Source organism: Scardinius erythrophthalmus (genome assembly GCF_964197995.2).
Source record: "Scardinius erythrophthalmus genome assembly, chromosome: 16".
Classification (NCBI taxonomy): domain Eukaryota; kingdom Metazoa; phylum Chordata; class Actinopteri; order Cypriniformes; family Leuciscidae; genus Scardinius; species Scardinius erythrophthalmus.
The window spans coordinates 5833473-5856336 of NC_138236.1; the positions used below are offsets into that span (position 1 = coordinate 5833473).

Here is a 22864-nt window from a genome sequence, read left to right on the forward strand (position 1 = left end):
TCTATCTATCAATCAGTCTATCTAATCTATCTAATCTATCTATCTATCTATCTATCTATCTATCTATCTATCTATCTATCTATCTATCTATCTATCTATCTATCTATCCATCCATCCAAAGAAATGATGAACACAAATCCATCAAACCATAAAATCTCCTTGACGGCTGATTTGTCATAACATTTAATGGGGGATTTACTTTCAGTGCCGTGATAAATAACAATAGTGTTTTCTTCATGATATTTTCATATTACTCAAACAAATTGCGCTGTCTCCTCTAGGTCTCTGCATTTTAAGCCATCAGTAGAGAAACATGCAGGTCGACTGCTGGGTGCAGTGAGCAGGAAAAAAAACCTCCGCGGGCCATTTCATCCCACACATCCACGCTGTTGGATTTGATTGGAGCATGTCATGTGACAGAGGCTGAAGCATTTTTGCTGCAGAGCTGCAGCTGCGCATGCATGGAAACTTTAGGCACAAGGACCCAGCAGAGATGCAAATGGCACTTCAGCATGAGTCAGGGCTGTTTTGTAACAGGGGAGAGACCAAGGGCCCTGCTCCCTAATGGCACTCCACACATACACACGCTCAAGCTGAGACCCAGGCAGAATATCTCAATGAACAAGCAATGACATGAGCACACTAGCTCACATTGTAACACGATGATGTCACAATAATCACATAAAAGATCATTTAAAAAAGAGACAATATAAAGAAACATAATGAATATGGTCTAACAGCAGTTACACTTATGTGCATTGATGAGTACAGTAGTTAAAACTACCAAAAAGTGTTTTGTGGACATGATCTAATGATAATACCTTGTTGTTGTTGTTTTGTTTTTTTTTGGGTGGGGGGGGGGGTATATGTAACATGGTATTCAATGACTCTTTTCATGCAAATGCACTACTAGAACATTTGTGTCATACACCACAGGAATCAGTATTAGCCATGAAAGCATACTGTGCTGTTCAGCAGTCTATTGTCAGTTAATTATAGCTCAAACTGCGTCAATGCTGCGTTGGGTTCGACCAGGATGGGCGAGTGTCCTTGCTGGATGGACTGACAGATGGTGAATTGGGCACAAAATGGCAGTAGAAACTAGCCTTGAGATGAATATTGTTTATATGTCACAGAAAGCCATTTTTGTAAGCAAAAGTAACCATTGGACCTGGTCTTATACATCCCTACTGAAAAAAACATCTTACATCTTATCTTAGTAGGCTCTCAACCTGGTTTTTATCCAAAGTTTTTAATCCAAAATTACTTACAAAAGAGAACTAAAGCAATTTGTCAAAGAGCCAATGATAACTGCAGTAACATTTCCCTCATTACAGCTGTTAAGTTTTTTTGTCTGACTTAAATCCCTATTGGAAAAATGAATGGTAAAAACATTTCCAGAAAAGATTGCAGGAAAAGGTGATGGGCACTGTTGTGCTCCATAGCAAAAACCACAAATAAAAGCTAATAAGCTGCTCTTGACTTACCCAGCATCCCTTTGTTGGGCTCAGACAAACACATGTCCTTCTCAGCACTGGGCAGGACGAAACCCACCACGAAGATCTCCACGCCGTCAGCCATCAGAGCCAGACCCAGTACAAAGTAGAGGGTCCACTGGAAGCGGCCGTGGCCACACTCCTGAAGGATGGTCTCATACTGCTGTGCCAGCTCCTCCTGGTCCTTCCTCCTCTCGCCCTCATACTGCGCTGCGTCCCGGAACTGAGACTGTCCCACTCCGTCCCCCTGTCTGTCAGCCTTTTCCACTGAGTCGTTTCTGGGGATGCCCTGGTACTCGCCCTCGTAGATCTCATCATCCTCATCGTGGCCTTCTGTAGAGTCGCTGTGAGCCCCTTCGTCGTCATTGGCCCTGCTATTGCTGCGGTAGTAGCTGCCGTCCTGGGCCTGCACGGGGTAGTCGTCGTCATCGTCTTCCTCTTCGAAGCGAGTATAAGAGCGTTTGGTGTACTCATCAGCCACCTTGTCCACGTGGCGGCCCACCTTTTTACCTGCATGCCTTTTGACTTCTTTGGCAATGTCCTTAGCGCCTTTAATAAAGGCCGAACGATCTCTGTAACCCTCATCCATGGTTGAAAGTTGTGTGTTGATGTAAAGAGTGCTGGAGCCGGGTGTCAGGAGCTGCTTGTTAGCATGTAGTAGAGTGAAGCTGGGCTAGAGAAGTTCAGGACCTTGGACAGCACCTACTAGAGCACAGAGCTCTAAACGACAGCCTGAAATTAGAGAAGAACACATGCTGTTATTCAAGATGACACATGTACAGAAATACTGGAATTTACAAATATATGCATCATATGTAACATGAGGTGCATTGTTATCATTTATGGTGAATTGATGGTGCAATAGTCAATGATGTGAAATTATTGGACAAACCGTCATAATCATGTCCAGTTCAAGATAATAAAATAAAATATTTTTTTATTTCAAATTAATTTATAAAATTATAAATATGAAGTTTAACATTTTAAAGTATTTTTATAATAATGGTTGTAAAGGTTTGGTTGTGCTGCATTTATGCTTATTTACAAAAAAAAGAAATCATTGTCATTATCATCAATTGTATTACAGTTGGATAATTATTATGAAAAATGTCACAGTGTAAAACTCTGAAAATGCAAAACTTAATAAAAATGCAAAAACTCCAAAAGGGCTTCATTGTCTTTATACTGAATGTAATTTCTGAAATTAAAATGTTGTATTATTTGTTACATGGGCGTGTTTTTATGAGATTTGCTCTTTTAGATCTTTGCTGAATCATATTCTGATGATATACAAAGAAGGCAAACAGTATACCAAAATTGGCTGACTTATTTTTTCACATTGACTTCCAAAATACATTATTTGTATTCTTGAATTATGGATGACTAGTTTGTACACAGTTTACAATGTCAAATAAATAATGCTAGAAGAAACACAGCTGCCAGTTTTTAAGACTGTGTCTTAAGAACTGGTTTGACCAACTAGCAGTTAGACAAGAGGTTATCAGTCTTACTTTTCCAATTCAAATGAAACCAATCTACCTTTTTATATAACTGACTTTAAAAAGTTAGGACATGTCTTGAAGAAAAAAAAGTTTAATTAGTATCTTTTAAGAATAGTCTAAGCAGTTTATGCAACCAGTCACACCAGCTTAATCCAAACTAGTTTTAAAAATTGTCAGTCAGGTAAAAAACAGGCACCCTGGAAATCCAGAGTCCTCGCGAGAGCACAAATTGAATTTGCTCAGCGAGTTACTCTGGCGTTGAGTAATGATGCTCATTACATATGCCCTTGTATCCGAGCTGCACCAATCACATCGGGTTATCTGATATAGGCAGGCCAGAGGCGAGCTAAACAGATTACGACAGCGCTGTGACGTCGAAGTCATTAGTAAACATTGCAAGATGGCTATGGATGAACAGAAGAGGAACAGAAGACGGCGCTCAAATCCTTTTTTGCTGTTTTGCCGACCGGATACAGCAAGAGTCTAATCTACCAGTTAGCTCCGCTGGTAGCTAAGCGTATGGGGCTTGTTGTGATTGGTCGTAGTGTTATCCAATTGCATGCAGTTGGATTTTCAAATGCATGCTTGGTGCCGCCCCTCGAGCTGGCCGATTTTCATTAGTCGATGCCAGACCCTTAATCTTTCAGATTTGGGTCTGGAATTCCAGGCTAAAAAACAGGTCCAACGGCTGCTCCTCTAGCTAATCAACCATCTAAACCAACTTGGATCCGCTAATGACCCGCTTGGACCAAATAGAAATCATGTAAAACAAGCTATACACTGAGCTTGGCTCCAGCAGGATTTTCCAGCAGAAACATTACCTGTATACTCTTGATTTTCATAAATCACTTTTGTGATAACAGCAAAAAATATCATACATATAATTAAAATTCTTGTAAGCTTACAAATGAATCCATGGATAACACTGACAGCATGTAAATAGGTGCAGCAGCTCTCGCAGTGACCTTGTTTCCTCCACTTTACATTCTGGGGGAAAACACTTTAAGAAACCAATTGAGCCTCCCTGAAAAACGGCTGATTAAAATGTTCCCGAGGGAAATTCATGAAACCATCAGTTTGTGTAGCCTCGTACAATCTGTTGAAATTGGTCTGGATCCAGTTATTGCATTAATAATCAAATATTCATAATTGAGCCACATTAATAATATCTCAGAGGGTATTTAGGAGCTCTACAACACTGATAAAGATCTGTACAGAAATCTTTCACTGCGCAAACCTGAAAAGGATCATATTTAAGGTTAGGAATCAAAACCCGGAACTGACAATGACAACACCTCTTTCACCCCGAGTTGTCCTCACTTCAGCATGAGTAGTGCAGTATGAATTTTGAATGATTTTGGAACAAATTTTTTTGGATTCGCAGAATCCTTCAGAGTGGGTATTGAATCACTCACTAAACCACAAGTTTTTTCTTTTTATCATATATATATATATATATATATATATATATATATATATACAGAGCCACAATCATTAAATTCATTACAATTCCTATTCCTAATAACACTGCTCTTCTTTTTTGTCAGTCTTTTTCACATTCTCATCTAATTTAGTAATTTGCCAGTTCTTTTCTATCTCTCTGGCTGTGTTTTCCTCTCTGAATAGAACTCATCAGCCGACGGTCATCTCTCAGCAACAGCAACCACATCACCCTGTGTCTGTGAAGATAATGAGCCGGTCAGTCTGACATTCGGCCTTCTCTGTGACAGACAAAAAAAATAGCAATCTCGGATATCTGTCAACAGCCCTGCTCTGAACACCTCGGCACAAGTCCTATTACGCTATCGTGGCACTGATAAGTGAATACACAGAAACTGCACAGCCATTTGGTTTGTAGAGCTGTAAATGCCAATAAAACAAATTGACGTGCTTCCCTTGTTACTCAAAGTAAACACTGTGCAATAGAGGAGGCGGTTGTAAAACTATAAATGTCTGTAAAGGTGGATCTGGGGCGCTATATGAGCTCATCAGCAAGTTGCGATTGGTCCAAGGGAGAAATGGCCCAGTTGGCGGCAACAGACAGGGATCTGCGGTATACTGTCCTCTGTGGTCCTTCAACTATCACTAATATAATACGTGCATGTTCTCTGGATGTCTTCCAATACAGAGGCATGCATGCACTGCCATTGGGAAAATCATTTCTAATATTGATTGCTTTCAGGGCTGGTTAGAAAGTGTTTGGTATAGAAAAATCCATGCATAAGTGGGTTCTGACGAGTATTTGATGGATAAAGTGCTGACACATGATGAAAATGCATCGGCAACTTTGTGGCTAAGCTCAAGAAAGCGTGATTTCATTCAAAACAACACAAATATCAATGTTGCTTTCATTACTATACTGAAACAATCAGAGGCATTCTGACCCAGGGCCTAAAAAAATCAATCCGTTCACTCCGAGCAGAATCAGTATTTTAACTCATAGCTACAATAATGCTCATAGCTACAAGTAATGCGATGCACTTACTGCCTCAGATGTGGCCATTCTAATGACTGACAAAACACACATTTCTGACATTCGTTGCTGAAAAAGCTAACTTCATTTGAGCTTGATTTTGGTCAAATGTTAATAATATAATGATGCGTGTTTTTTTTTTGTTTTTTTTTTTTTATTGAATAGTAACGGTTCAAATACAATCAAATACAGACCAATGGTAATTATAGCTAAAAACCTACCCCAACTCTAAAAATTACCCTAATCCTTCCCCTTTAATAAAATTAAAATTTACTGTAGAAGAAGTGCGGCACTAGTGATGACATCAATGGTTCTACAGGGAGGTGCTAATTGGCTGTCTCATTGTAGGGGCGTGGTTTGTAGTACTGCAGGATGCAGTCGGAAAAATTTGGGCATTTTACTCACAATGGATGTGTCAATGTCAAATTTGCATAGGCCATATTATTTGAATTAATTGGTTGACTGCCAAACAGAATGATAAAATAACGTTATAAACCGGTTAGAGGTTTCAATAAGCGTTTCTGTTCAGAACAATTAAACTTGTATAAATAACACTAAAATAACACTGTCATGTACTCACCTTCATATATAATTTAGTGGAACACAATACATTACATACAATGAAACTGTCTTCCACACAATGAAAGTGCACTGCTAATGTGGTTGCAAAAAAAAAAACACCACTAAAGCAGTCAACTCTTTTCAAGTTGTCTGAATCCATCTGATAGCTTTATGTGAGAAACAAACTGATATTTAAGTTGTACTAATTCTGGCATAGCACCTCCAAAGAGATTTGAGAGTAATTCTTTAAATTTCAGTCTGATCCTCTCACAAATCTATTATAAACATTCTTTAAAACAGGCAGGTGAGTAAATGACGACAGGTGAACCATCCCTTTAAGAGCTCTCAGTGACATTCAGTGTCAAAGCATTACACCTGTAAATAACCCATGTAACTAGTCCTGCACAGGCAGAGCACAGAGACTGCAGTGCGGTGCAATGGTAACAACCGTATCCCCCACAGTTCCCAAATACAGCTCTATTCATGTCTGCAGACAGGACAGCAATAGTGGCGTGTAGGAGCAGCGCAATGTGTGAGATGGCTCTGCTGGGAAAAACACTCAATCGACTCTTGGAGGAACACTTGCGTTTCAATTAGACTCGTACAGGAACATATGTCAGCGCTAAAGAACAGGGCCTAAAAGCTCTGTGAACCAAAGCCTATCCCAGAGCTGTCACATCTCTCTGATACACTGCTCTAATAGCAAAATGAGATTATAGGCCATTTAGATGTGACTTAGTACCGCAGTAGATCAAAAAAGGAGTAAAACACACAGACGAGGAAGACAGTGCCATTCTTAAACACAATATTAAATTAGATTTCTTCTAGATCTGCTATGAATCAAGAGAGATGACACACTGCAAAAATACTTATTTGTTTATAAATAAGATATAATATAAATAAAATTGTATACTGACACTGAAGACTGGAGTAATGGCTGCTGAAAATTCAGCTTTCACATCACAGGAAAAAATTACATTTTAAAATACATTTAAATAGAACAAGGTTTTTTAAATTCGTAATAATATTTCACAATTTTACTGTTTTTATTGCATTTGTATTAAAATAAATGCAGCCATTAATGCAGCATAAATGACTAATCTCAAAGACACTAACTGACCCCCTTTGAATGGTATATATATATATATTATATATATAACCAAACAAACTCTAACGAGTCTCATCTGACATTTTTTCTCATAAAAATATTGTTGCACTTGGAAATATATCAGATAATGAAAGTAAAATGAGCTGTGAAACACGTTTCATGTTGTAGCTCTTAAATTGTAATTTCTCAGAAGTTGCAACATAACAGTAAAAGATCTGGCACCTGTATTCGTAACATCTCTTTAGGATCAAGCTGATTGTGAATTAACTCTGATATAAGGGGTGGGCAATGTCTTTGCCTCTTGTTCACCAGTGATGAAAGACCCAATTATGTAATTCAGTTCTTGAAGCAGAGACTACGCCAGTGGGAGTGTAGATCATCATTTTCAACGAGAGACGACAGGAAAGCAGCGCATCAGCTAGAGTGTGAAGAGGCTCATGGGACTCCAGCGAATCTCAGTGTTAGCGAATACAAACTGCCAATGAAAACACAAACCTATGATAACAGCCCTGAGGGGCTCATTTCTGTTTTGGAGTACATTTTCATGTCCCCATCATATATATCTTAAAGGCATAGTTCACCTAAAAACTTTCATTCTGTCATAATTTACTCACCCTCATATTGTTCCAAACCTGTATGAGTTTCTTTCTTATGTTCAACATAAAAGAAGATATTTTGAAGAATATGGGTAACCAAACAGTTGATAGACCCCATTGACTTCCATAGTATATATATTTTTTTCATAAGTATGGAAGTAAATGGGGTCCATTAACTGTTTGGCTACCAACATTCTTCAAAATATCTTCTTTTATGTTCAACAGAAGAAAGAAACTTATACAGGTTTGAAACAACTTCAGGGTGAGTAAATGATGACAAAAAATGGTGAACTGTCCCTTTAAGCTGTTTGCAGAAACACCATCAGGGATTATAAAGTCATCTTGTTTGGGTGTGTATTCTGGTGATCTGATATCATGTTACAATAATTCCATCAAGAGGCTAATGCCAATGAAAATCCCTAAAGCAGATGTCCAGGATCAGAGCGCTGTTGGTTTGCCGGGTCACATCAAATGGCTTTGACAGAATGTTGACATTCATTGAGATGAACACGGTTTGTCAAACTAATGTGAATGCTGAATTTTTCTCTTTCTTTACAAAGAAACATGCAAATAAATAGTCGCATTAAGGATAATCTGCACCCGTGACTAGTACATTCCCAAAAAACACCAACCCACAGCATGTTCCTCTCAGCAAAATACACACACACAGGTGCCCATTTAGCATTTAGAGAGAATGTTAATGTTGCTTTCTAAAAAACTTTATTTTGACCAAATTCTAAACCATCTAAAGCAAATTTTATGATATGTCTCTGTGAACATATGGTGGTACTCGCCATGCTGACTCTGAGCCTGAATGGTTTTGTGAACCCAGACAGACTGACGCTTGATAAACAGCAGCGATGGTAAAGAGCACTAGCTGTTTCTCATTCATCTTCAATATTAAGCATTTTATGTACTGATTCCATTTATATTTAGTATTTTCCTTCAAAAATGTTTCTTTGCAGAGGCAAGAAAACTAATTAACAAACGTCATTAACAAACGTTACTAGGCAACCAGTAGTGGGAACGCCCAGTAGCGACCTAACCGCCGGTCACTGACCACATGCAGCGACAAAGTGCAGCTAGTGTGAACGCAGCTTTAGAGTTTTGTGTCAATAACCTAGCAACAGGCTCATGCCAAATTGTACTAAAATCAACTGCTGATTTGAGACTGAAAAATACCCGTCCTAAAGAAAGACATTTGGACACCATGCAGTGCTCGAAAAAGGATCTGTTATGCTTTTTCACATTTTCAACTTGAAACTCTTGGTTATGGTAAGGGGGATGGCATTTTCAAAACACGCACAAAGTTGTTGGCCAATCACAACACATTGGTCCAGCTGACCAATCAGAGCACATTGTGCTTTTCAGAAGGAGGGGCTTCATAGAGACAGGAACTAAACAGGGCGTTACTGACAGACTGGGAAGAGAGGATCTGCAACAATGGAGAATATGTAAAAAATAATGTGTTTTGAACATTCAAGATTGAACAAAATCAAGACTTTGTAAAAGGGCATAATATGGCCTCTTTAAAGGGTCACTTTGGCAGAAGATTCAAGCCAGTTAAATGTCAGCGGTCAATGACTGGCGAAGAGAGGAGAAACCTGCTCAACAACAGTGACCAACAGAGCGGCAGCACATGTCGAGATAGAGGAAGAGTGTGTACTGAGAGAGCCATATCGTGACTAATGACAGCCATGCAAATGCACCCAAGACAAAAAAAAAAAACTTGTGAATGATAAACTAAGACCACCTATGGATCATTTCCACCATTTCCTTGGTTCACATTCATATTTTGAAGAAAGGTGGGGTCCAAATAACGCTGGACCCAATTGTCTTTCATTGCATGGGCAAAAAAACGAACAAACAAACAATAAGACTTTCACTAAAAAATAAAAGTCATATGCTTGGATCCGTGTCTAATGAGGAAATAAAGAGGGGCAAATAATTATCATTATGCAAAAGCACTATGCACAAACACAGAGATTTGAGAAGAGAAGAAACACTCAAAACTAATTTGAATAATGAAATATTCAAACGAATGCATACATTATTCCTACAATAGCAATGCCATTAACCATTAACCAATACTTGTATGAAATGTTGTTAGTCATTTTAAGTTAAAAGGCATTATAAATCCTTTACATGTCATCCCACATAATAACCCTATTAATACACCTAACAGGCTTATTAATTATTCATGTGAATGATTTGAAAAGCAATTTAAGCCTTAAATGTGCGCCCTTCAGGAACAATACATGCTGAGTCACTTTTCTTATCAGGGTATTGAAGCCATTTTCAACATTGTGAACGATTATTTGTACAAAATTTAAAACTAAGCTATCCATTATCCAGCAGGCAGATGGAATATGTGAATGGTGGTCACACAGACAGCCCAGGGGCTTCCCAGAGGACAAAACATGAGAATACCAATATCCCCGGCATAACAAGGACTATAACGAGAGATGAAGCAGTTAGCTTGATAGAAACAGAAGTTAATTTAACAGTAAATGGGTGAATCTCAACCAAACCTGTTCAAAGCATAATTCGGCCAATGGAGTGAGTTTGGGGAGTGACTATCTGTTTGTTTAACCAATGTAAAACAGGGGGAATGTTCGGGAAACCAGTTTGAAAACAAGCATTATTTTTTCGATTTCATAAAGTGGTCTCAAGGTTATTTTCATAAACGAAAACTGAAACGAAGACTAAAACTATTGGTCCAAAAACATTTTCGTAAACTGAAATAAAATAGAAATTTCAACATAAATGAAAAACTAATACTAAACTAAACTGACAACAGTCACTGAAAAACTAACTGAATTAAAATAATAATTAGCAAAAATAAATAATCATTTTCGTAATTAATAAGCTCTCATCCTGTACTGGAAAATCAAGTTTTTCCATTCCACTGCGCTACTTTATTTTCGACCGTTGCGGTCGAGTCTCGCATCTTTTACAGTGTCTCGTGCATGACACAACGTTCTAAAAACGCGTCACTTGAGTTAAAATATGTTTTAAAAGACGTGTCTCGAGACCTTGCAAAACCGCTTTCTATGTGAACCAGCCCTAAGAAGCAGAAATGGCCAAATAAGTATTTCCATCATGTCTAGACCACATGCAAATAGAGCTATACCTTAATTCAAAGTACTGTAAGATAACCATCTCATGTGAAACTAAACAAAATACCACACATATTAGAAAAGATACCACACTGAGCAGAAAACTGAAAAAACAAATTGCATGTCTAGCCCACACGAGTGAACGAGTAAACTAAATGTCTGGTCTGAATAGAATATATGAATATGAGTTTATGATATTTAAAGATGCAATAGACAAAAAGCATTAATGGATCAAATCAAGAATAATGTTTGAAAGGATTAATCATAAATAACCATAAAAGTATACACATATTTTTTTTATTTCTCTTATACGCCACGTTTAACAAGATTTCATCTTTAATATGAACTATAGTTACTAAAACTAAAACTTAAACCTTAAAACTGCAGTGAACCAAAGACAGTCTCAAAAACATGGTTGAAATCGCAGGTGTTTCTGACATCACAAACAACCTTGTAACCAATCAGGTCAACGTGTGATCGTCAACGAGTGGATCTCTGAGCTGGGCTGCGTTCCAGTCCACTTTAAGACACGCACTTGCGAACTTCCCTAAGCACTTCCCCTCGGGGGAATCCCTGCCGCCATTTTGAAGTGCGTTCCACTTTGTGAAGTGGACGAGCGAAGTTTATATGGACAGACCCTCGTTCCCTCGATTTTGACTGAGGGAGCGAGTCTACTTCATATGTGCACTTCAGGCACCTATATGTCCCACAATGCAGTACGATTGTGACGTCACCACAGATCTCGTCTAATCACCACCACAACAGACAACTCTATGATATATTTATTATATATTTTTTATTTTAAAACAACCCAAACACACCTACAGTATATAAATTTGGATGCTGCATTAAACAAATTCTTAAAGGGATTTTTTTTTTAAATAATAAATAAACTCCATCTGATTCCAAGTGATCAAGGGCTTAGGACGTTCCAATTCAGCCCACCGCAGTTTCCGCCAGTAGTCGGCACTCGTGCAACATAAGCAATGACGTACATCCGAGTGAACGAGACGGGGAGAGGTTAGCGAGTGAAGGGCATGACAATTTTGGACTGGAACGCAGCCCTGTGCTGCGTTCCAGTCCACTTTTAGACACGCACTTGCAAACTTCCCTAAGCACTTCCCCTCGGGGGAATCCCTGCCGCCATTTTGAAGTGCGTTCCACTTCGTGAAGTGGACGAGGGAAGTTTATATGGACAGACCCTCGTTCCCTCGATTTTGACCGAGGGAGCGAGTCTGCTTCAAATGTACACTTCAGGCACCTATATGTCCCACAATGCAACACGATTGTGACGTCACTGCATATCTCGTCTAATCACCACCACACAAACAACTCTATGATATATTAATTATAATTTTTTTTAAATTTAAAACAACCCAAACACACCTATAAACATTTGGATGCTGCATTAAACAAATTCTTAAAGGGAAAAAAATGTAAATAATAAATCAACTCCACAGCTGATTCCAAGTGATCAAGGGCTTAGGACGTTCCAGTTCAGCCCATTGCAGTTTCCGCCAGTAGTGGGCACTCGCAATGACGTACATCCGAGTGAACGAGAGGAAGGGAAGTTAGCAAGTGAAGGGCATGACAATTTTGGACTGGAACGCAGCCCTGGAGTGAGTGAGTGGAGGCGGGGCTAATCTGCATATTCATAGAACCGCTTATACTAAATGAGGCAAGGGTGTAGAGCAGTGGTTCTCAATTCCAGTCCTCGTGACCCACTGCTCTGCACATTTTGTATGTCTCTCTTACCTGACACACTCAGTTCAGTTCATGGAGTCTCTCCTAACGAGCTGATGATCTGGTTCAGGTGTGTTAAATAAGGGAGACATAAATGTGCAGAGCAAAGGGTCACGAGGACTGGAATTGAGAACCACTGGTGTAGTTACATTCAAGCTATTTTTTTTTTTCAAGGATTTTTTTTTTTAAATATGTCATTTTGGAAATCAAAGATGAGTTTTTAAGGAATAAAAATATTGACTACAAGGGGACTTTAAAATATGTCAGTGCCATTGTTTTGTCTCAAGATACACACCAGTAATGTTTTTTCTAAGACACGTTTCTAAAATCTATAAATGCCCTAATTGAACCAAGGCTTAATCCTGGCTTAATCTAAGCTCTGTCTGTGAAAACGGGCCACACATTGTATAATTATATTAAAATGAAAACAAAGCAGTTTTAATATTATTATGCTTCAACCTCTTACAACAGTTTTGCTTCCCCATCTGTACATCTTTTTTTTGTATGTGTTTGAAGTCTAATCTTACAAAGAGTAATAAATTGAACACAATTTATGCATTTTGCAGACGCTTTTATCCAATGCAACTTACATTGCATTTTAAGGTACACATTTACATTGTTATCAGTTCTTCCTTTCCCTGGGAATCAAACCCATGACCTTGGTGTTGCAAGCACCAACACTCTACTGTTTGAGCTACAGGAAAGCTAGCTTTCCATGACACATATGCTCAGCTTGATAAAGTATTGCCAAACAAGGCCCAAGCTCAATGCATCTGGTGTATTTCAAAGCGCAAGAGTGACAGCAGAAGCCTTGAGTAGATGGATCTAGGAATGAGTGCGGTGGAATAGAGGGAGGAGAGGAGGATGTTAGCGGATGGTTAGAAGCGTCTCGACAGCGGTCTCGCAGGAAAGGACAGAGTCGTTGTGAGTCACGTTAGCCCTGGAACAAATCTCTCGGTGTGCGCTGTCACCATGGCCACAGTCACTCCTGCCCTCTGCTACATCAGCACCACCAGCATCCTCATGCCCTGCCTCCATTTTAGCCCCAAATATTCCAGCACAAACTGGCCTGAGCCACATTTGGATGGGTGTTGTCAATGCAACATTTCATTTCTACTCTATCACACTGTCGCTAGTGCAAATTGAACACTGAGTAGTGAAATATATAGCCTAATATGCAAGGAAATCCTCATCCTTAAAGTCAACATAAAATGAAAACAGACCAACTTTGCTTTCTTAAAATGATAGTTCACCCAAAAATGAAAATTCTGTCATTAATTTCTCCCCCTCATGTCACTCTAAACCCATAAGACTTTTGTTCATCTTCAAAAAATATTTATACATTTTAATGAAATCTGAGAGATTTCTCTCCCTCCATTGAAAGCCTATTCACACAAAACTGATGCTTCAAAACGTTCATTAAGTGATTGTAAAGTAAATAAATATGAATCTAGTGGTTTCATCCAAGTCTTATGAAGGGTCACGGTCGCTTTATATGATGAACAGATTTAATTTAGGCTTTTATTTGCATATAAACTTTGATCAACGCACATTATATAACCCTCAAATATGATAAACCACACTTACTCGACACGCAAGAAAAAACCTCATTGGCTCTTGCGGAAGCTCAAACAGGCTGGTGTGACACGAGACAATGTACCTGGTTCACCGTTTACCATAGTATTTGAATGCTCTGTACGTTCAATGATCAGTGTTTATTTGTGAATAAAAGCCTAAATTAAATATGTTAATCATATAAAGCGACTGTGTCCCTTCATAAGACTTGGATTAAACCACTCAATTCATATGGATTTCTTTTACGATCTCTTTATGAACATTCAGAAGCGTCAGAGTTTTGGGTAAATGTAGACTTTTAATGGAGGGAGAGAAATATCTTCATTTGTGTTTCGAAGATGAACAACATGAGGGTGAGTAAATGATGATAACATTTTCAAATATCCCTTTAAAGTGGTAAAAGTAACTCAACAGGTTTAAATAGCAGATGTAGTCAAGGCACATTCTGCATGGTGTTTATAATGAAGTCCAGGGGAAATGAGAATTCCTTCTGTAAGAGCTCATATTTTACCGCAGGGATTAATGGGTGAGAGATTACAGTATGATTCAGTTATATGCAGACTCATGCAATATACTAAACGTAAGCATAGTGCAGTTTCAAAGAAACCTCTCACCCTCCATTTGCATCACCGTGAAACCGAGGACATCTGGATCTAACCTTGAAGAAAATTCCAAATCAATCACATATCTATAGAAGACATCTTGCTGAGAGAGTAATGTATAGATTTTGGTTCAAACACGAGTGAATGGGAATTTACACATGGCTCCACATTGGTGTGAAAATATATATGTTCTGAGGTTCTGCTTCAATTTAGATGTTTCCATTCCACTCTAAAAATTGGCATGCCTTCGATTTTACTCTGAACATTTACCCAGACGTTAACCTGCTGTTATGCAAGTATATTTTGAAGACTAACAGGATGGAAAGTGATATTGAAGACACACTTGGAAGAATCACTTGGAATATTTCTTAAAATCACCATGAAATCAAAATGGACAATTCTTGTTTTTTTATGAAATATTGCAGGTTTTATTAAGAATGATTTTTCCGTGCACTTTTTTTTTTAATGTCACCTCGTAATCTTTACTCAAATTAACTCCCCTTGCAGCAACTTCTCTTCTCTTTGATGATGTGTTAACTAGTGTGAGTACTAGTACTAACTAATAGTTTACTAGGGGCGACCTGTCACTCACATGAGATCCACCAATAGCAAACCACAACCATCCAATAAATTCCCAAAGGACAAAAACATTTTGTATCTAATTTGAGAAGCCGTTTTACTCAGATATACAAATAATTGGGAAGAAAAGACTAACGCGAATTCCGTTTCATGCCTACTTTAACAAATTGCCAGTTTTATATTCATAAATTAAACCAGTCATTAAAATTAAAATCAGAGCAGCACCAGGGGACATGGAATTATTGTGAAAATTGCAATATTGTAATAAAAGAAAACTAACTAACATGATTTCCAACCTTAAAAAATGTAATCTAATCTAACACGGACATGAAAATGTGCTGCACCAACCTCAAGTGCTAATCTTATTCCCGGCTCCTCAATGAGTTCTGAATGATGGCCGAGTCAGATCAGACATCAGCACCAGCAGAGATCAGAGACAAACGCTCCTGTCGTGCCGTTAAACACTTTTCCTGACCCTGTTCTCTCTCTTCCTCTGAGGATTCCTCTCAAGGTTACTCTGAAAAGAGCACTGCAGCGGAGAGAGCACACAATGATTGAGGAACAACTGCAATCCTGAGCAGCACCAGAGGACTGGAGCTGAAGCTGCGTACCACAAACAGCCCGCAAATCAATTCGCAATAGGAGAAACAGCTTCTCTCAAAGTCCTTCACACGGGCTTGGACACTTTCAAACAGATCCGGATCAAAGTTATGATAACACAGTGGCTCATCCTACCAATGACCTGTGCACATCAAACCTTCAGACTTTTGCATATCACTAAACCACAGTTAGTATTACTGCTAATATTATTTTGGGTTACACTTTATTTTAAGGTGTCCTTGTTACAGTGTAATTATATAATTAAGCACTGAGTAATATTAAGCAACTACACCTATTTAGGTTTAGGGTAGGATTAGGATTTGGTTGAGGGTTAGTTGCATGTAATGCATAATTACTATGTATGTAACATCTGTAACAAGGACACCGTAAAATAAAGTGTTACCTTATTTTGCATTGTGATGCTTTTTGGGGAATTAAAGACAATGATAATTCTCCTTAGATTTTAACCACTGTGCTAAAGTATTTTTATTGTGTGCTTATGAATATAGTCACAATGTAAAAAAGAAGGATCTGAATTTACAGTCTTCAGTTAGCACTCATATTTTATCCAAACCGAAGCAGAAGTGATTATTCCAACTGAGAAAACATCACAAATACATGCTAAATTCATATTAGAAATATCTATCAAATATACATCTCTAATATCAATACTAACTAACTAAAGCTCTACATATACACCCTTAAAAGTAAAGGTTCTTTATTGGCATCAATGGTTCTATTAAGAACCTTTAACATTCATGGAACTGCTTTAGATTATTTGAGGCTCTTAGGTTAATAACACTTTCTTCATACTAAGACAAAATGGTTCTTTTTAAAACTGGTCTTTGGGGAACCAAAATTGGTTCTTCTATAATGGCATCACTGTGAAACCCCCCCTTTGGAACCTTTATTTTTAATAGTATTCTGACAATACTGTCAGATATAAAACGCTATAATATTAATATAGCTAATAAACAAAGATCTGCATAGGAATTTAACAACATATAGGATATAGCTACTATCAATGCAGTAATCACAACGTAAATCTCTGCATTGCTAGAACATAAAGCTCAAGCATTGTAATACTATAATTTTTGAATATTACTTCAGCTCTGCACAATCTACACTTATGTAGGAAACGGTAAAGAGCACACTTATCATTTTTTTGCATGCACTCAACAGTGATGGTTGGTTATTTCCAGCTCAAAGGCATTATATTTCACTGAAAGAGGAGCAGTATACGGACACATGTAGATCCATAGAGCATCACTGTGAATTCAGTCAACCCAAATGCACATGCTGTCGTGACTAGATTGAATGCAATCAGCAATAGAATAAATCATCACACTCACACACGCGCACACATGTACCAGGTTTCCATTCTTCATGTCTGCTGCAAGGTCATTTTGATGCTTCAAGATAGCACGAGCAAAACATCTCGTTTTAATCTACATTTCTCGTGATTAATCAATTGCAGAAAATATGAAACCCGATGACAGCCTAACATCGAGGAAAATGGAAAAGCCCGATCAGTGTTATTCTGACGGATAGACATATGAGGTGAAGGGGCGAGGTTTAAGGTGCCTTGTCTCTATGGGAATATGGCTTTTATAAATTGCTCTTTTGATCTATTCCTTAACACATGGCAAACAAAGATTACCATAAATACAGTAAATAAGTAACAATGTGTCGTAGGATACTGAGTGCAACAAATAAATAAAAAATAAATAAATCTGCTCGGCGTAAAATTATTTTTGAGATGATGCATGAGCCAAAGATAAAAAATATTGCCTTAAAACAAATTTGTATATCATTTTCGTACAGTGTTGTAATCATAAAGATGTATTTTTGATGAAGATTACGTTTGCATCCATCATTGATGTGCTCACATTATTTTTCAAATGAATGCATCTACTCCCTAAAATAGCCTGTAGAAGCTTAAACCTGCAACACGTAACATAAAACACGTATGTATGCCTATATAAATGTGCAATTTAAAACATGGACGAGCATCAAATCATATTTAGGCTATATAGATTCACTAATTATAAATCAGCTCCAAAACACGAATTAATTAGCAATAGAGGTCACTTACCAGTGCGATTCAGTTATTAATTTTTCCAAATGCCGTCAAGAATAACTGTATATAAGATACGGTGAATTTTAGTCGTGATGATGAGGAGGGCTGTGTGACATTGCCTGTATCTTCACCCTGTAACGAAGGCGCGTATGACGTGTATCAGGGTGCAACCCTACAACAGGCAAAATTATGATTCCTACTATGGCGAACGCTAGACTTATTAATATTAATAGGCACACTGACGTTGCATGGTAACCTTCCTGGAGCGTCCAGTTACGTAATCTAGTTACTATTCATGGCCGAGCCTTAAATTCCTGATTGGCCAACCGACTATCGCTCACTCAACTTTCTTTCAGCCAAACGGTTGGGCGATCGTCACGTGATTTGCACTCTTCGCACTCTCTGCCTTTCAGCCAATCATTTAGGCCTATTTAGGTGAACGTGATGTTACGTAATTAATATTCATTAGACAAGCCATCGCCATAGTAGAATTGGCTAATTCGCATCCTCCTAGAGCGATCCCTTCATCCCTCATCACCACTCTCCAATGTGCGAGCGATCCGAAATTAATTTGCTAACAGCATCACCAATGTTTTAATTAAAACGGGTTTTTATTATGATAAAAAATGCCACATGTTTAATCCAAGCTGCCTTCAGAGGGGTTTACGCAAACGCCAGTGTTTTCCTCGAGCAAATGATTGTGGAAATACAAGTCTTTTTTCTTTCTTTCTTTTTTTTTTATTATAAATGAATGTCATTTATTGTGTGTTTAATGCCTTTTAAGACCATGGACTGAGTCTGAAATCACTGGTCTGTGCATGATTGCACGTGCTCTAACTCGTGCACATAATTGGCCAAAAGGACGGAACCATGATGCGCTTTTCTCTCCATCTTCATCGACTGTTAATAATGTAAATTCGACATAACCTGCCTTTATCAAAGATTAAAATAGTCTTGCCAATTAATAACTGTCTGCTAGAGGTAAGTGCAGGAGTTTGCAATCTCATAAATGCCACTGACCCCCAAATATGACCATATTCGCGCAAAGGACCACCAAATCCTAATATATAAAATGCAGCTAACCTGCCTTTTAATGTTTAAAGTCTCTCTCTCTCTCTCTCTCTCTCTCTCTCTCTCTCTCTCTCTCTCTCTCTCTCTCTCTCTCTCTCTCTCTATATATATATATATATATATATATATATATATATATATCACTCTCAGAAAATAAAGTACATAATTGTACCTTTACGGGTACAATGGCTTGTCACTGGGGCTGTACCCTCAAGGGTACAATATTGTACCTTAACCTTTAAAAGAAACGTGTACCTTTTGATGCTTTTTGACCCTCAAAAAGTATATATGTACCTTGAGGTCCAATAATAAGCCCTATGGGGTACGTTAGTGTAGATTGTACCTTAGGGGACAGAAATGGACTCCTACTGTACCCCTATTTCTGACAGGGTATATATATATAGCTTACACACACCGACCTTTATGTTAGATGTGATTAATCACAAATCAAGATTAATCGATTTTGACAGCACTAATTTAAAGTATATTATTTATTTAGTTCAATTTGATTATTATTAATTTATGTATTTATTTTACATTTTTTACCCTGTTTTTCTCCAAACTTTCCCACGAACCCCCTTGCAGTCCTCAGACCCCAGTTTGAAAACCCCTGGGACTATCAAAACAGAATCACATTAACCAATATTTTTGTCAAAAGGCTATGATTTTTTCAACAGCTATCACTGAAAGTGTTTTGAAGCGACAAGTCAGTCAGACATAGAATTTTTTATGATAGCAATTCTATAGAATATGCAATATGCTAATATTCCATAAATATTCAGTTAACATTCATTAAGAATTAAAATGCTACTCTTCTGCCACATAATAATATAGTCCATAGGTCTAACTGTAGGCCATACCCGAATGTCAAGCATTGTGGAAGCTTGTCATATTAATGTTGAATATTACAAAAATCTCACCCAACTTAGAGTCGGAACTCAGTTATTAGTATCTAATTTGAACAACAGTTTATTTTTTCAGCAGTTTTACATGATGAGTTTGTAAGACTGGAAAAACTGGAAGACCTGGAAGAAAGTGCTACTCTCTGAGAAAACAAAGGAAATTAACATTTGAACTCTCTTCTTATATTACCATCCCCATTCGAGACACGATCACACTTGAGTTGATCACCTCCCAATTTACACATCATTCCCTTCACCAATCCCTACACTGTAAAAAATTCCTAACCTCCCCAAGTCACATCTACATTTTTCAATTGGCCCAAGTGAAATTCTGTAAATTGAATTTTATAATTTACAGACTTTCACTTGGGCCAATTGAAAAATGTAGATGTGACCAGTCATTAGAAAATGTCTTCAGCATTTTTAAAAGCTGTTGTTTTGAAGTACACCTCGTATAAATCAGAACTTCTGCATATACAGCTCAGCAAAACTGGAAAAATCCGGTTCCACATCATTTTGAGTTATTTGTTGCAATCCGTTGTGGAATTAGGTATCTGCGATGAAACCTGCACTGCAAAACCTGTGACTGTCAGACGTAGTTTCAGAAGTGCCAGTATTATTGGACATAATGGACTAATGCAGTGCTTAGCAACAGGCAGAATGACGATGTGACTGGTTTTCAAATAAGGCTTGCCAGTCACCATTCTCCTGCTGACAACAGGAACATCTGCTGGTTTCTCAAGTAGCTACTGCATCACATACCGTTACATCAAAACAATATAGGGAACTAATTCATTACTGCAAACATAGAGTTTCTCTTTTTTCTATGACCTGACGAAACAGAAATGAAAGCCTGACATATGAAGTAATAGTCCGATTTTGAAACATTGAACAGTTTAGACAAAAAGTTTGCATGTGTGTTTTTTGTTGAGTATCATATTTGAAACATCAGGCTTTTATGGCTCATATGATATAGTGAGAATATGGAGCTCATACTCGAGGAGAAAAAAAAAGCAGATTTTATTCAGAGGCCCAAACTGAGCAAAAATATGCACTTTGGTGCAGCTGCTGATAGGGACAAGAGGCAAGATGAAATTGTGATGGCTTGTAATGTAAATCAATGAGATTTATAACAGACTACTTCAATAAACGCATTTATATGCATATAAATATCAGTTGTCACTATATCTGCCAATAATTTGTCTTATAAGATGATATTTAAATGCTTAGTTTAGCAAAGGTCTGTAGTTTTTATTGTACGAGCAAAACATGATGCAATGCATTACAATGATTATTACTAACAATATAAAAATGATTCTTATGTTTACATCATAAAAAATCAGTAAAGATTTTAGATTCATTTCATGATGACTTTAACAGTCCGTTATGTTGTGGTCCTTTAGAAGTGCCTACAATTTTGTGAGCAAACAAACAATTTAATCAAGAACATTATGCTTTATCTGATTCACCTCATCCGAATGTTAGGAAAATGAAGAAACCAAATCACCCATATGCTGCTATACTTACAGGGTAATCATCATCAAGCTGTAACAAACCAAGATGAGTACAATGCAATTATTTGTTCTATTTAATTCCTCGAAACCTTGTCACAACAATGGATTACTTCATTAATGCTAAATTACACCTCACCGCCTCATGAGGATACAGCACCTTTCAGCTATTAAAACAGAAAACCTCCAGCAGATGTTTCTGACTCAACATCTTAATTTGTGCTCTGGGTTTCATTCCTGCCTCCAGTCTGCAAATATAGAATATAGAGGATGTACTACTAACTACTGTTAACTGCTCCCTGCAGACTGGCTTTTAGTGCCCTAAAAAGTGTCACACTGCAGTGTCGACAGGAAAGCAAGCTGGATTTTTTCTCTATTCCAAAAAAATTTGATGCCAAATTGCCAATAATTCATGATTATTTTGCTGCAGGCACTGAAAAGAAGTAAAATGTCTCTGAAATCTCAATGAGCATATATTTCTCGGGTCCCAGCCGCTGTGAGGCCTGTTGGCATGTCATATCCTTAATATTAATATCCAAAACAGACAGACCGTACCAGAGCTGTTCCAGCTGTACAGGACGGCCCTAATTAAACAGATGGAAGTCTTCAGTTTAGACCTGCATAGCATCTCATTTGCAGAATATGGAATCTGAATATGATAGTTTATTCAGCTTAAATGAAACGAAAATGCAAATCCTTTTAAAACTTTAACACAGTGTAAGCCTGTTTATCGCTCCAAATGGGGGTTTCCACTAGAACGGGTGAAGGTTTCTGCGTGTTACTGTCTTTCCGCGTGGCAAAGTCATTTAATTCCATTTAAGCTTTTATCTGACTCCATTTTATATCTGACTCCATTTTATCACGACCTCGAATTTAAGTTGGTTTGCCAATTGGTTATTGGTCAATTGTAAAATAGTTTAGCAATACATTTGATTGTTCTATTTAACTCTTTACTTATATTTTACTTGTTCATATTAGGAAGCCATGTCGCTCAGAGGTCCTCACGCCTTGTTTAACTCGGGTCTCACGATCACAATCTCGCCAGCTTCGGTCACCAAACATAGGTACTACAAACAACACTACTACAAATCAACCAACTTTACTTGTCTTAAAATCTTTGGATTGGCCATGCCGTGGTTTCCCATGTACACTTATCTAAAGTAACATTATTAAAACAGAGGTAAGACACACCCATATTTAGGTTGGTCAAGCAGCACTTTTGCTGCCCTAAACGGAAGTTCACTTCTTGTCTTTGCAAAACACGTACACTTGAATTAGTGTCAAATATTTGTCGTCAGTAATCTGATGCAAAACTTGCAGTAACATATGAATCTGTTTAATCTACT

General features: G+C 37.8%; 1 protein-coding gene across 1 annotated transcript in view; it reads right to left on the bottom strand.

Moving 5' to 3' along the window:
* Nucleotides 1–12650, bottom strand: part of sv2a (synaptic vesicle glycoprotein 2A) — a 37396-nt gene extending 24746 nt beyond the window's left edge. Inside the window, exons 1-2 of the mRNA XM_081387751.1 lie at nucleotides 12611–12650; nucleotides 1488–2228 (exon numbers count right to left, since the gene is read on the bottom strand). Of these exons, the coding sequence (XP_081243877.1) occupies nucleotides 1488–2085 (598 nt within the window). The 5' untranslated portion in view covers nucleotides 2086–2228; nucleotides 12611–12650. The remainder of the gene's footprint in view (nucleotides 1–1487; nucleotides 2229–12610) is intronic.
* Nucleotides 12651–22864: the final 10214 nt, after the last annotated feature.